This window comes from Podarcis melisellensis (genome assembly GCF_964234715.1).
Source record: "Podarcis melisellensis genome assembly, chromosome: 6".
Lineage (NCBI taxonomy): Eukaryota > Metazoa > Chordata > Lepidosauria > Squamata > Lacertidae > Podarcis > Podarcis melisellensis.
Genome location: NC_138538.1, coordinates 62157621 through 62173824, shown reverse-complemented (window position 1 = coordinate 62173824; position 16204 = coordinate 62157621). Strand labels below are relative to the sequence as shown.

General features: G+C 44.5%; 1 protein-coding gene across 2 annotated transcripts in view; it reads left to right on the top strand.

Moving 5' to 3' along the window:
* The window catches only part of WLS (Wnt ligand secretion mediator), a 71856-nt gene extending 56459 nt beyond the window's left edge, over positions 1-15397 (top strand). For both annotated transcript variants that reach the window (XM_081915831.1, XM_081915830.1), the window contains exons 3-12: positions 2796-2920; positions 4034-4195; positions 5937-6073; positions 6427-6595; positions 7794-7891; positions 8186-8249; positions 10695-10838; positions 11791-11874; positions 13254-13407; positions 14462-15397. In XM_081915831.1, coding sequence (XP_081771957.1) covers positions 2796-2920; positions 4034-4195; positions 5937-6073; positions 6427-6595; positions 7794-7891; positions 8186-8249; positions 10695-10838; positions 11791-11874; positions 13254-13407; positions 14462-14571 — 1247 coding nt within the window. In that variant the 3' untranslated portion in view covers positions 14572-15397. The remainder of the gene's footprint in view (positions 1-2795; positions 2921-4033; positions 4196-5936; positions 6074-6426; positions 6596-7793; positions 7892-8185; positions 8250-10694; positions 10839-11790; positions 11875-13253; positions 13408-14461) is intronic.
* Positions 15398-16204: the final 807 nt, after the last annotated feature.

Below are 16204 nucleotides of genomic sequence, written 5' to 3'. Positions count from 1 at the left end.
ACTAGCAAGCTGTCGTTGCCTCTTAAACACTCCCTACAGCCACCTTTTCTCCCTCCTCGTGAGGACTGAGATTGAAGAATGTGCCAAAGTACAGCTTCACATTGGTAGGAGATGAGGAGCTTCAATTTGAGGACTTTTCAGCACCATGGAGTTAAGGAAGAGCTTTTCCAGGAGAGGGGAAAGCAGGATCGTGCTAAGTTGCTTAAAGTCTTAGTGCAGGGGTCAGCAACCTTTTTCAGCTGTGGGCCGGTCCACTGTCCCTCAGACCTTGTTGGGGGCTGGACTATATGGAGGGGGGGGTGAACGAATTCCTTTCCCCCACAAATAACCCAGAGATGCATTTTAAATAAAAGGACACATTCTACTCATGTAAAAACATGCTGATTCCCGGACCATCTGCAGGCCGGATTGAGAAGGCAATTGGGCTGCATCCAGCCCACAGACCTTAGGTTGCCTACCCCTGTCTTGGTGCTTCCCATTTTAGAAACAGTATCTTGCTTTAAACCACTGGCATTAACTTATTTATTCATTTGATTTCTTCTCAGTCCTTCACCAGAAGGTCTCAACAATACAGGATTAAAATTGGTTAAAAGAATTTTCCAGCAGAAGAATAGATTGGGTCCTAACACACACACACACACACACACACACACACACACGTATCAGATGTCAAAGACCAAGTTATAGAGCTACACCGTCAAAATGCAGTCAGATGTGCCTCTACAGGAAGTGAATTCTGCAACTTAGGGGTTGCCCTCTCGCAGGGTGATGCCTCATGAACTTCCGTTAAGACCTCCTCTGCTTGTCTTCACACCAGAGAGGATTGGTAAAGTCTTTGAGATCTTGGGGACCATTTAAGGTTTTAAGCACCTTGAACTGGCCTCAGAAATGAACTGGCAACCAATGGCACTGTTCTAAAATGGGGGCTATGTAAGTAATTTGGCTGCTGCATTTTAAACCTCCAAGAGCTGTCCCGGGTTAGGCGTGTTGCAGTAATCTAGTTACTGAGCAAAGACTAGGGTGGACAAATAATCTCTGCCCACAAGGAGGAGGTCTTGTTTTGTGTTGAGGATCTTTTTGCCCAAACAACAGCAAAACTTGCAGCTCTACTGCCAGTACTGTCCTCTATTAAGATTTACAAAAAATAATAATAAATATATGCTGTATGTGTGGCCTATATTTAGAGTTGTCCCTTATATCTTGCCATACTAAGAGATCGGAGTAAACTTAATGTATTCAGCTATTACTCATGTAGTGATCTTCGACATTAAGATTCTCATTTTAAATCTGGAATGTGCAGGCTGTAGATAATCTAGAAGGTTTTGGTTGTTTTTTGGTGGAGGGAGCGAACCAAAAAGCCCTGAAAAAAATGTTGTTGCTCCCATGCAGAAGAGAACCACCTCCAAGCACTGTATAAATAGATGGTCTGAACCACAAAGCACTTCCACACCCGTTCCCAGCACGCTAGATGAGCGTCCCTCCACGTAATCCCAATAAATTATAACTTTGAAACCGGTAACAGATGTCTAGGTCGGCAGAGCTTCAAAGACATTTCTTTCTCAACTGCAGGCTGGAAAGATGCATTTGTGAAGCATGAGAAACAATTGTCTTCTGCTTGGCACTGACTCTTGGGACTAGAAGTCTTAATCAGCTGCAGCTTCTTGCATGTCGAGTGTCTCTTGGCAATATATGTAACAAGGTTGAGCTTGCAGATGGATTATATGCCAAATCCAAGTGGTATTTGTGGTCTTGTATAAGAATGACAGCGAAGGTTGTAGTCGGCTGGCTGTAATTTAAGCCAGGCGCAGGTGTTTGTAAACACGTGCCATCTAGGATTCCTGTAGAAATCTGAAGAATGGGGGTAGCTAGGATAGAATCTGCATTAAAGAGCTCAGAAGGAATTCCCAAGGATGTATGTTCCCTCCTGCTTTGGGGGTAGCAGGGAGGGAGGAATTTTGTCCCTGCTAGCAGCTCAGAATTATGGAGTGCCAAAGTCGCTTGATTGGGTTTTTAATTCTGTCACAATCAGTAGAACATTTTGACCACATCCACACCATACATTTAAAACAAACTCATTCCACTTCTAAGAGTCATGGCTCCCCCCGCCCCAAAATATAGAGATGGACAGTGTTCTCAGAGCTACCAACATGAGTTTGACCAAACTTTGGGAGGCAGTGGAAGACAGGAGTGCCTGGTGTGCTCTGGTCCCTGGGGCCACGAAGAGTTGGACATGACTAAACAACAACAAATGGAATGTTTCTAAGAGCCTGAGGATTTATTACTTGGTTTGCTTGACTTAAGAAGCCAAACTATGGCTTTACAGGGCCCAGACAAGCTTGTAGACCACTTTGCAGCTCAACAGCAAGCCCAGGTTCGAACAGCACACCAAGTGAAACCTTGGCTTTGCTGAGTGTGGCAGTGACCACAGGACCAGGGAAGGAGCACAGAGGCTGCAGACTCCCCTGGGAGTCCCACATGGTCCCAGGAAGCTTACATTGTTGTAAGAATCTAGGCCAATGTGTAGACCTGTGAAAAAGGGCTCCATTCTAAATCATGTACACAGCAAGGATTAGACTTTATCCCAGAGCATCATAGATCTAACAGCCTGGATTTTTTTCTTTCAAATGTGCAACAAGTAAGCTTTATGTATAATCTAATGAGCAATTTTGTATGTTGCTTTGGGTTGCCTTGGGCAAGATAACGTGACTTAACACATTTTAACAATAATTTTATCCTGCTTTTCATGCTCTACCTGCTTCTTTCTGTAACAAGTTTTGATTGCTTTGTTCTTACAGAAGAAAATGCAGAAATTATGCTTGATGTATCCTTAGCGTACCGTGACGACATGAGCGAGGAGTGGGTAGAAATGGCACATGAAGTTGAGACCCGAAAGCTAAAATGTAAATTTGGAGCTCCAAAAGTAGGTTCCTTCTGGTTCTTGTTGGATGTTGCTAGGACTTTTGGGTTGTGTTGTTTATGTAACTTTCGCTTTCAAAAACATGCAACACTTAGGTTCTTTCCCCCCATTTTTACACAAGTTCTATATAACACTTGGTTGTAATAAAACCTCAAATTGGTTTACAAAGAAAGAATAAAACAATAAAGATATCAGTAAAAACAAAGAGCTATTTAAAATGTTCAAAAAACAATTTAAAGTCAGCGATAAGCTGTTCCAAGATCCTGCCTGCACAGTATCTGTTAGAGAAAATCTTCTTGAACCTGCTAGTGTAAGAGCGTTGGAAAAGCAGTTATTCCCTTGATGTCAAGATATGTGTTCATCAGGCTGTAAAATAGGATATTTGCTAAAGATAACTGCTGTCCCCATGGGATTGTGCTTTGGCTTTTCAGTAGGATCTTTAGGTCTCCCATCTCAGACAAAATGGGGTTTGGAGAACATCTCTTGTGGGCACACAAAGTGTACCCCCATTACGTGGGAGACTTTACTCTGTCCATAAGTTATGAACAAGTTCTCCTGCTACGTCATGGTTTACGAAGTAAATAGCAGAACCGTTTGCAGCAAAATCAGCAAAGGATTATTATTATTATTATTATTATTATTATTATTATTATTATTAAACAGTTTGCATAATGCTTTTTTTTCACCCACGGCTTACAACATCCTACACTCCTTTGGGATGTGGCATTGGACTTCCCATATATTGAATGTATTGTTTTCACAGATGTTCATGATTTTTTCCCCAAAGCGGGAACGGCAAGGATATTTTCCCCATCAATAGTTGTAATGGCTGATTTTTGAACCTTTAGTTACCATTTGTGGAAGGCAAAATTATTGAGGGAGAAAGTATTAGGTAAATGTATTTCTATCACGTTTCATGCATCCTAAGCCTAAGCTAATGATATGGGAAGAGCAGGGGGGTGGATTGTGTGTGTGTTTTTTAAAGAAACATCTCCATCTCTCGTTGCCCTCTTGAGCTAAAATAATCTGCCATTTTACAAAACGTAGGCATTTTTAAGAGCACTTGAAAAACCAATGCTGACGGTTGTCTCTTTCCCTCTCCTGGTGTTCCAATAGACTATAGAGAATGAAGGCAAGTTCTATGACTGTGAGGTGCTTCCATTCATGGAGATTGGAACTGTTGCTCACAAATTCTACCTTATCAATATCCGTCTACCTGTGAATGAAAGGGAACGCATCAATGTGGGAATTGGAGAAATCAAAGATATCAGTCTAGTGGTAAGTGTTCCCTTCAAACTTAGAAGCAACTGTAATTGCTAGGGTGTCAAAAAGTATTTTGTATGGGATAGCCTTTGGAAGGTGGAGACTCTTAACTTCTGATTTGTTGAATGGAATAAGATAGGAACATTAGAAATATGGGTGGCATACCACACCCATCATAATGGGCAACCCTGCCAAGATGCCTCCCAAGAATTTTTGTGCCAGCTTTCTTTTTTTTAAAAAAAAAAAAAGTGTGTAAATCAGTCACGCACGTTGCTCTGTTCTAGGGAATTTTGGGTAAGTTAACAACAAAGTGAGCATGTAATAATTCTGTTTATACACCTCCGAAATCCTTATGTACTAATTCTGCTCATGCAAGTAAAGCAGTCCCCCCTCCTTGCTTTTAACCTCCTGTTAACTAATTTGACTGTAAACAGATCAAGAAGCCAGAGTTGTCAACCAACAGACTAAATAGTTCATTAGTCAACAGGCTAATGAATTAACTTTCTGGGATGTTTCGATTCTGCTTAAAGATTCTTTTCCATGTTAAAACGGGCATTCAAGAGAACTAAGCCACAGTTTTATAGTATGAATGAAATAAGCACAGATGTGGCTTCCTGAATCTTGCTTTAAGAAAGAACCAGGTTCCCAAAAATATGAATCCTTTGCTCTCTACAAGGAGTGCATGAAGTTAACAGCTTCTTCAAAAGGAAGTGAGGGTGTATAATTAGGCAGTTTGTGTGGAATGCTGTCCCTGCTCAGAGCCTCCTTGCTCCCTGGGGATTTTTCCCTCTGTCATTGCTCCAGCTATTATCCTCCCCTTCCCCCACTGCATTAACTAGCTTGTCACTTGCTGTGCTAGGAATGGCTCTCTTGATTGCCAGCAATTCCGCCTGGCCACCAGCCTTTGCCTGTCACATGCCTTTGGGTGAAAGTGTGCGAATTCCACTGGAGAAACAGGTCTCTGGAGGAACTAAAGCAGGGGTGGGGTGGGGAAGGGATATTGAGAAAAATAGGTATACCGGGACTGAATTACAACTGAGGGTCTTAAGTATGGGTCTCATTTTGATCCTCTTGTTAGGACTATCTGATATGGAAGTTAATATTCCCCCCATAAAAAATTATTGATGTTTTTCATAATACAATACCATAAAAAGCTAATCTAAATTGAAAGAAAGAAAAACAAAATGCAAAGTCTTCTCTCAAAGGTAGATCTTGAACTCTTGTCTCACACAGAAAGGGGTGGGCTCGCCAAGCTCCTCCTGGGAGCTTTCTTTTCTTCTCCCAGCCTCTCTCCTCCCACCCCAGTATCTTCCCTCTCCTGCCTATCACACACAGGGTCTTTCACCAGCCAGCCATTACCTTCATGTGTGTACAATTCCCTCAGTGACTCAGAGTAGACACACACACACACGGAAAAGAGAAGAAAGAAGATAAAAACAATGTAAGAATGAAAGAAGAAAACAAAGAGAGGAACTACTTCCGATTCTTTGTCGGTTACATATAAAAAGATTATTCAAAATATTCGCTCCAGGACGCAGTTAATCTGTTTGTTACAATATTTTCATGATTAAGCGGCTAATTGAAGAACTTGCTTCTTGTGCTCGGCTTCTTCGCAGGGCTTTCTTCCTTCCCCAAATATAGTTGTTACTTGAGCTTCACGATGTTTGTTACAAGGTGCTGTAGTTAATGTCAAATGGATCTTAATGTTGGGAAAGGGAAGAAAGGCAGCGTTTTCAATTTGTTCTCTCTTCTCCAGGGTATCCATCAGAATGGAGGGTTTACAAAGGTGTGGTTTGCGATGAAAACCTTCCTTACTCCGAGCATCTTCATCATCATGATTTGGTACTGGAGGCGGATCATGATGATGACGCGACCACCTGTGCTCCTGGAAAAGTGAGTAAAGATAGATGACACAGGTGTAGCCTCCTGAATCTTGCTTTAAGGAGGAACCCTATTACCAAAGCTACGAATCCTTTGCTCTCTGCAAAGAGTGCATTAAGTTATAGCTTCTTTGAAAAGAAGCCAGGTGGCCAGTGTATAATTAGAGAGTGTGTGTGGAATGTTGTCTCTGCTCAGAGCTCTCCTCCTTCCCTTTGGATCCCCCCGCCCCCTCTGGCATTTCTCCTTCCCCATCCCCAACACTACATTATTAAATCCCTCACAAATTTTTCATTGGGGTGAATGCAGCAGCAGTTTCTCTGAAAGGGAGCACTGAAAGCACCGTTGTTGTTGTTGTTGTTATCCAGAGTTATCTTTGCTCTTGGGATCTCTATGACCTTCATAAATATTCCAGTAGAGTGGTTTTCTATTGGATTTGACTGGACGTGGATGTTGCTATTTGGAGACATTCGCCAAGGAATCTTCTACGCTATGCTTTTGTCCTTTTGGATCATCTTCTGTGGAGAGCATATGATGGTGGGTATGATCGTTTCTGGGCATAATACTGTTTGTGTATGTGTGTATTTTTTATTGGCCATGGAGAAAGTATTTTAAGAGAGTTTTCTTCCCCCTTTCTGTAGAATAAAGGCAGGCAATCAGAAACATAGGATGAATGTATGAGGGGGTTTTTAGTCCATGGATTTGAAGCAATGAGAAGGTAATTCTGTAAGCCATATCAGGTGGGCAGAGCAATCCTACCCCTGGCCTGGCAGAAGCAGGGCATGATGGAGCCACATGGCTTCCACCAAATCCAAAGCCCCACTGCTAATGATGTCTGGGATAAGGGGCTGGTAGAAACCCTGCTTCATTCTGCACTATCCTGGAACTGGGGTGGCAGTCGGGGCCCAAATTGTGCCAGATGCCATCACAAATGGATCCCGGGTCATCTCAGTCCCGCTTCACCCTCAGAGATGGTGTTGAGGAACTAGCACTATTTCAAAGTGCCCTTCAGTAATACTCTTCACCTGCTTGAGTGGCACATTGGTTACACAGGTTAAATCATTCTTATTGTTTCTTTCCTACTGGTTATCTCCCACCTTGACTACTTCAATGCGCTCTACATGGGGCTACCTTTGAAAGTGACACAGAAACTACAACTAAATCCAGAATGTGGCAGCAAAATGGTGACTGGGAGTGGCCACTGAGAACAAATAATACCAGTCCTGAAAGACCTACATTGGCTCCGTTTCCGAGCACAATTCAAAGTGTTGGTGCTGATCTTTAAAGCCCTAAACGGCTTTGGCACAGTATAAATGAATGATCGTCTCCTCCTCCATCATACACTGAGATCCAGCGCCGAGGGCCTTCTGGCCGTTTCCTCCTTGTGAGATGTGAGGTTACAGGGAGCCAGGCAGAGGGCCTTCTCAGTAGTGGCGCCCGCCCTGTGGAACACCCTCCCACCAGATGTCACGGAAATAAACAACTATCTGACTTTTAGAAGACATCTGAAGGCAGCCCTGTTTAGGGACGTTTTTGATGTTTTATCTCTTCTTCTTCTTCTTCTTCTTCTTCTTCTTCTTCTTCTTCTTCTTCTTCTTCTTCTTCTTCTTCTTCTTCCTGTATTATTATTATTCTGTTGGTAGCCGCCCAGATGGGCAGGGTGTAAATAATAAACTATTATTATTCCTGCTACCCATTTACAAATCATTCTGTTGTCTCCTAATTTTATTTTTAGGATCAGAGTGAACGAAACCATTTCTCCGCTTACTGGAAACAAGTTGGACCAATAGCTGTGGGCGCCTTCTGCCTCTTTGTCTTTGACATGTGTGAGAGGTAACTGGAGACTTTTTATTTTTAAGAGGGTTCACATAATCTTAATGTGTTTGGTTTTAGTTTTTTTAGTTCTAAAAAGCGGCTTATGATAATAAGAAAATTATTAATGCCAGAACACTGTTCCAGCTGTAAATGTTCTTTGAATTTTTCCAATATATAGAGTCAAGCTTTGCTTGCATGAAACCAACAGAGCACTGCTTTGCCTCTGGTCCTTCCAGATCTCAAGGGGAATTGCTGCCTTATTGTATACTTGGCCGTGTGTAATTTAATCTTCTTGTTCCTTTCAATTTCCAGAGGGGTACAATTAAAAAATCCGTTCTACAGTATCTGGACCACAGATGTTGGCACTGAACTGGCTGTATCCTTTTGCTGTTCGCATCAACAGAAGCTGTGTGTTTTGCTTGTCATAGGGTATTGGGAAAGGGGCTGCATTTTCTTCAGGGACTTTCTGAACATACTGAAAAACCTGTTGACATGGCCAAACTGATAGGAACGTTTCACATAAATATTATGGACCACCTCTGGTATCCTTTGAATGTATTTCATGAATTTGGCAATTGATTTGATGATGATTCTCCTGCAGAGGCTCCTTTCTGTGGGGATGTTACTAGAACAAGAAACAAGCATGTTGTTGGTTGTCTACCCAGGTAGCTAGTTGGAGGACACAAAAGTGACTAGACTTAACAAGCTACAAGGGCGGTGATAAAAGTTGAATGGCTTTGCTGTGCTTTTAAGCTTGCAGACTGAATCAGGAACAGGTAAACTTCAGGCTTGTGGAATCCACCTGCTTTTGGGGTGGGGGTACAGTGGTACCTCGGGTTAAGTACTTAATTTGTTCTGGAGGTCTGTTCTTAACCTGAAACTGTTCTTAACCTGAGGTACCACTTTAGCTAATGGAGCCTCCCACTGCCACTGCACCGGCGGAGCACGATTTCTGTTCTCATCCTGAAGCAAAGTTCTTAACCCAAGGTACTATTTCTGGGTTAGCGGAGTCTGTAACCTGAAGCTTATGTAACCCGAGGTACCACGGTATTCTTGTTTGGGTTATTTTTGCTTGAACCTTAAGGTTTGCCAACCATACCTGCTCAAGAGAGCAGACATACACTGAGAGTTAAGGGCCAGGTCACATTCTCAGCCCAGCAATCTTGTTTCTAGCACAACAAGGTGGCGCTGGGGTCTAAACCACTGAGCCTCTTGGGCTTGCTGATCAGAAGGTTGGCAGTTCCAATCCGCGGGACAGGGTCAGCTCCCATTGCTCTGTCCCAGCTTCTGCCACCTAGCAGTTCAAAAGCATACTGGCGCAAGTAGATAAATAGGTACCACTACTGTGGGAAGGTAAAGGACATTTCCATGTGCTCTGGCATCTGTCGCATCTGTTGTGCCATGTGCTCTGGCATCTGTCGCATCTGTTGTGCCAGAAGCGGTTTAGCCATGCTGGCCACATGAACCGGAAAGCTGAGCACCGCAACCCATAGTTGCCTTTGACTAGACTTAACTGTCTAGGGGTCATTTACCTTTACCTGTTGTAGCACAACAGCAGAAATCCACTCCCTACCTATCTCCCATGGTTTTCCCTACCATGCCTTTTGTTTCTGCAGCTGAACTTTTTGTGCAGCAGGCTTGTTACTAAGCAATTGGGAGTCGGAGCCAATCTGCTGGAAATTTCCCGGAGTTCTTTTGTCCCCATGCTGCTTGTCTTTGTGTCCCTCCCCTCCTGTTTTTATATTTTTAAATATTTTGTTTTTCTGGCATGCCTGTGAACCTAAAAACATTTCTGCTGAGCTTGCTCATTTTTGGAAACCGCATGCCTGGGCCAGAAGCACTTTCAAATGGTCGCTAAATTCTTACTAGGCTAATGTTCTGCTCTGGCTACCTTGCACCCCTCCTTGCAACAGGCCTTTCCTTAAGATTGAAAGGTGGCTGCTGCTTCTGAGCATCTTCTCTGTGTTCCAGCAGAATAGAGCTGACAATTCCAGCTGAGGTTGTTGTAGCCTCCTGACATTTTCAATATTTTATCCCACATTAATGCCTTGTCAAGAGCCAAGGGGAACAATAACAGCATATCAGGTCTGGGACTTCCTGTATGCTCTGCCTCATTTTTACATGCTTAGTAAATGGAGCACGCGCCCCCCCCCCCCCGGTTATCCTTAAGAACAGAGCCATGTTGTGTTAACTTCACAAAGCCAACTGAATTGCCCGTTGTTGCTGTGCTGGTCCAGGGGGGAGGTTACCGTGGGGCGAGGTCCAGGACCTGAGTCGAGGGTCGGCAGACAGTCCTCCACGGGCAAAGCGGGGTCCACAGCGAGGAGCCGGGCAAGGACAGGAACTCTGGGGGAACCGGACTGGGTGCTGGCCGAAACAGCTCTTCAACGATGTTGCTCCCGCAACCTGGGACTGGGCTGACTTGCCTTTATCTTCTCTAAGGCCAGACCCACCTCTCCTGGCCTTAAGTCGAGCACTCCTCCTGGGAGAAACCAGTTCCCTTCGCCTCTCTGCCCTGAGCCTCTGCAGTTCAGGAGAGGCTGAAGGGTTACTGGACCCAGGGGGAGACTCACCTGTAGGCACTGAGTCCTCAACCACCTCCGGAGCCAGAGTGGATTCGCCTGGTGCCTGCTCCCGAGGATCTGGCACAGGTGCAGGCGCTTCAGAATAAAGGCCCTGCCCCAGTTCAGCCGGCCCTGGAGGCGGGACTCCTGTGCAGGCTGGGATTCCTCCAGTTCAGCCTCTGAATCGGATTCCCAGGCCATCACAGTTGCTGTCTCTGCCTCGTGTGTATGTCAAGTAACTTAACTTTACTGTTCAGATGGCATTTATTATCGTTGCCGGAATATGCCTCTGCCTCTACTTCTTGTTCCTGTGTTTCATGGTGTTTCAAGTGTTCAGAAATATCAGCGGCAAGCAATCCAGCCTCCCAGCAATGAGCAAAGTGCGCAGGCTTCACTATGAGGTAAGGAGCCTGAGCAGTAATGTCTTCTTTTTAAAAGGCCACTTTGCATCAATATTCTGATCAGGTTACTAGTGAATTGTAACCAAAGAGCAGAGCTTGTTTTGCCACTAACAAGAGCTTTGCAGGGAGAAGATACAGGATGCTTTTAACAGTGCCAAGTCTGGACCTGGTTGAAAAACCACTGTCCTGGGCATTCCTGAAGGCATTATTCTCCCCATCCCCCCCAAAAAACCACCTGATTACAAAGAAACTAGAATCCTGGGATTCCGCAAAGCAGAACTTCACAAAGAGAAGAGTTGCAGTGGCGCATAAGCTTTCCCAGTGAGTGATTTCCATTGTACTGCAGTCGCTGCTCAAGCAATTGTCCCGGGAGCCCCTTCCCCTTCCTTTATTCCTTGGCCATGTTTTCCAAGCTTTGCATTGGTAGCGGCTGGTAGGGCAGTGTGGGAGCTCAGTGTGATGCCTTCCCAATGTGGGTGTGTCGCTGCCCGTTGTAGAGCAGGGAGGCAGCAGGTAGCACAGTGCAGACACAGCAGAACCATTTGGCTGCTCTCCTCTAGCTCACCTGCCCTCCTTTATTGGTAATGGGCAGCAGCAATGCATTGGGAAGCCAGGGAAGCCACACCGCCCTGCCCTGTGCTGGGTGAAAGGTCCAGCACTTGCCGTGGTCATCTTATATCCCTCTCTTCTTACCCCCCATCGAGATGCTGCCAGGCAGCAAGGGTTAAACATACTGTATGTTGAATGCTCACCAAGCCAAAGCTTTAAGGGTGGTGAGCAAAACAAAGGCTTATCCCATCGGAAGAGATCAAGATATTGACAGCAAAGTTCTTTGAGACTAAAGGTGCTGACCTGACTGTCTCACTCTTGCTTGCTTTCCCAGTAATCTTTCAAATATTTGAAGCTACATTCCCCCTAACCACACACTTGTTACGTTTCTGTGTCTCCCTAGGGGCTGATTTTCAGATTCAAGTTCTTGATGCTAATCACATTAGCTTGTGCAGCCATGACCATAATATTTTTCATTGTCAGTCAGGTGAGTATCCTAAAAATGACTTTCCACAGAGGTGTTTCCCCCCCCCCCAATTTTTTTCTACGTGGTGGTTGGGCTGTGGCCTTTTAAAACCCGCTGGAGAAACTTTATGGTGCTTTTGGGTAAGGGCTTTCATCTGGTCCTTCACTAATTACCTGTTGGAATCAACAAATAACCTTTGCATTCAGGACTGGGGTCGCTTATTCTTCCGAGACAAGACTGTGTGCATTTCCCCCCCTGGATTTGGAGCTTTAGCCATGTAGCGGAGATGTTGGAGAGCAGGGGGAATGGGGTCCAGAAGTGTTCCCCTACGAAACATTTACCCACACTGCATTGCTTCCAGGGGCAGCACAACGCATTGTGCCACCTGAAATGGGGCCCCTACATCTCCTCCTGCCCCCAGCTGGCAAAAATGGGGGTACTCCACTCTTCTCCACCTGCTTGCTTGCTGCTGACAAAGCACAGATGCTCCCTTACTAAGAAACGGCTCCTTCTTCCAAGTGACACACTGCAGCCAATGTCACCCGGAAAGCACCAGTGCCTCTGCTGCTTTGCTGCAGTGGCGATAAATTACAGTTTGAAACGCCGTTAAGGGAATTTTAAACTGTAACATGCCATTGGCTGTGCTGCAGATGACGTCACCTGCTATTTGTTAAGGGTGCTGAAAGTTGTTTGAAGACCTTTCCTTTTCCCTTCACACAGCTACAATTCCCATAATTCCCTGGGAAGAAGGATTTCCGTCAGCAAAAAATTTCAGTAGGAGGCCAGTCCACTGTCCCTCAGACCTTGCGGGGGGGCGGGGCGGGAGACTATATTTTGAAAATAAAAATAAAAATGAACAAATTCCTATGCCCTACAAATGCATTTTAAATGAAAGATGCATTTTAAATAAAATGACACATTCTACTCATGTAAAAACAGGTTGATTCCCGGACCGTCCACGGGCCGGATTTAGAAGGCGATTGGGCCGGATTCAACCCCCGGGCCTTAGTTTGCCTACCCATGGTTCAGACATGGTTAAGAAGTGTAGTTCTGTGAGGGGAATTGAAATCTCCTAACAACTAACTATCATATAAGTGTGGTTGTAGTGTGTGGCCAGCTCTGCAGGTGTCAAATGGTGCCTACAATTCCACCGCCTGAGCCACGTGGCCCATCATGGTTCAAGATAGGATTGGCCCTGTTTCCTTTTCTTCTAGTCATTGTATGTAGAGAAAGCAAACCAGTAAGGTCACACCTAGGAATGAAGACTCTGGAAAAGGAATGGGAGTTGCGATTTCCAACATGGAAAGGGCCGTTTCTCTTAAGGATATGGTTGGGATTTAGTTGTTTTTCCTGCTTGCTCTGTTCCTCACTTGGTTTTACCTTCTCTTTCTCCTGGGTAGGTGACTGAAGGTAGCTGGAAATGGGGTGACTACACCGTCCAAGTGAACAGTGCCTTTTTCACAGGGATATACGGGATGTGGAATCTTTACGTCTTTGCTCTGATGTTCTTGTATGCTCCCTCACACAAAAACTACGTCGAAGAGCAATCGAACGGTGGGCTGATGCAGCAGTGGCTTGGGTCGAAGTCACCTCACTATATATTTTTTTTAGAAGACGGGGGCTTCTGTGTTTTAAGTCTGGGTATCCTCTCATTGGTAGCCTAGTTGTATTGGTAGCATGGGGTTGTGACTGCTAATGACTGTTCCTATGTTGAGGGTAGCCAAGGAAAACCTATATTGCGGTTTTGGGGATCATTCTGCCTCCTGTTCTAATCATGAAGGGTTTCCCATAGGCATTGGGTGAGAACAGGATGCTAGACTTAGATGAGCCACTGACCTGATAAAGCAGGCTCTCTCCTATGTTTCTTTGAGTGTAAGGTGTGTGGAAGTTGTTTTGTAATTGCTGGTCGATCTCCGGGTGATGGGCAGTGTTGCCACCAAGGCAGTGGCAAAAAGGCTTTCTCTCCCTTGTCCCACCCCTTCTAAAGGAGGCTGCTGAGATGGTGGGGGGAAACCAGGAGTTGATTATTTTGTAACAGAACTGTTAAGCCCCTCTACAGAAAACAAAATCCCGAGCTGAGCGTGTATTCAGACAGAAACCCACTTTTCCTTTAGTGACATGTAGGCCTGTCCTAAAAAGTTAATTGCCAGAAGCATTCAGGGCTACAAGCCATGATTAAGTCCATGCTGGTTTGGTATTTGAGGTATATTATTTCTCAACTGGCTCTATTTCACCTCAAAGTTTTAGTTAAAATAGTAGAACCCTTTAACCTAAAGTCTGCCTGTGCCCAGTTGTGGCTAGATCATTGTGACCCAGAAATGGCATGTGGAATCACCTCTTTTGGCTTGTACTGATTGTGTGGACTGATCAGTTTAAGGATGTGTTCTTATGTACCAAATCCTGCCTCAGACAGAACTCTCAAAGGCAATTCCTGAGTTAAATCTCTGCTTTAAAGTTTGATGCAGACTTTAAAAAAGGTGTTCCCTTACTGCCAGCTTTCCAAAAAGAATATTCTCTTCCAAAGGCCTCATGGAGCCCTGGTCCGTGACTGTCCTCGTGCCAAGACTGAGCTTTTGTCTGAAACATGGCTTTATTTTATTTTTTCCAGGAGACCTGGGAGTAAACAGCGGAGAAGAGCTTCAGCTCACTACCACCATAACCCACGTGGACGGACCGACAGAGGTTTACAAACTGGCTCGCAAGGAAGCCCAGGAGTAACCACTAAAGCAGGACTCATCAGGCACAAACTGTGGGTGACACATGGAAAGGGTGATGATCTGTGTCTAAAATCATCCCTAAAGTGCCTGGCACTGACGGGGCATTTTCACGGAACGGTGGCAACCTGGTGGAAATGCTGCTTTGATAGTAGTGTATCTTTCTTTTGACTTTTTTCCCCCACGACACTCTTTAGTTTGTCTTGGTTGTTAACTGCAGAAGGTGGGGTGGGGGATGATTGAGAGTGAGAATTGATGTATGGAAAGGAGAGGTGCCCGTTTCCATGTAGGACCTTTGATTTAATACCTTACTCATTACCCACACACCTGCTGCTCCTTCTGATATAGGGACATGATTGGGAAACAGAGTTGGAATACTTTGTGCTTCCCCAAGTCAAGGTTTTTTTTATTCCACACTCCCAAAACCTACGTTTAGAACCATTTTTTGTTCTTTATTTATATCACACGTAATGGTTAACATTTACATGCTTTAATAAGCACATTCATGACTTCTTTTCTAGTCTAGTATAAAACTACTTTTTGTAAAGTTTTGGTACAAATCAGCTTTAAGTCGGGCTATTTGTGTGCAAGTGTGGGCGTGTTGTGAATCCTAACAAGTCTATCTGGTGTAGATATCTTTTTATATGCCCCAAGAATCCCTGTTTACTTGTATGATACATAACCCACGGAGGTGAAAGGGCTGTTCGTGTGCACTGTTTAATTCTTTTGTTCTGTTTCTATTCCTTTTCTTTTTTAAATAAATGCTCCATGTAACTTGGGGAATACTGTAGATCTTTTTTTTTTATACTATGAATAAAATATACAAATAATTCTGGCTTTTGCTTATTTATTTATTTTTGGGTAGGGAAACATATAAGCAAATGTTGCTGCTCTGTTTTAAGCTGTCTCCTTAAATCTACCCGTGGAAAGGAGTGGAAAAGAGAATGCTGACATCTGCTGGAAATTGGGTGCATTCCAGTGGACCATTGCCCCCGCATAGGTTCAGAGCTGTAAACTTAAGTCAGGTAAATGGATGGTGATGAGCGTGTGTATGTGTGTTTGTGTGTGTGATCTTTCATTGGGCCAAGCAGCATTCCCCTTTTTTGTCTATCGCACAGAGCTGGACTCACGTTTTCTGGAGAAGAAAGAAGGGGATCCCTTTATCATCAAGGGGTGAGGGGAGAGCAGGAAGTTGTGCAAACTCTGCAGGACGACTTGTGCAAGCAGCCAAGTCCCAACTTTCCCGCCAGCTCTTAGTGATGTAATTCAGTTTAACCCACACCGTCTCGAAGACAAAGAGAAAGGCTACAACCCAAGCATTATCTTCCGCACAATTGTAGGTCTGTAGAGGATAGTGAAATAATAAACGGGGGACAGCCACTACCTACACACACACACACACACACACACACACACACCCAAGATGAGCCCTCTCCCAGAGGGGAATAGCACATGTGGCTTTGCTCTCCATGTGTTTATGATGTTGTGGAGGATGTATTAAATTTATAGCCTGCCTTGCCTTCAGGGAGCTCAGGGTTTCATGGTTCTCTCTCTGTGTTTTCATCCTTGCAGCAACCCTGTGAAGTGGGCTAGTTAGAGACTGATTGGCCCAAGTGCGCTCGCGCGCGCTCTCTCTC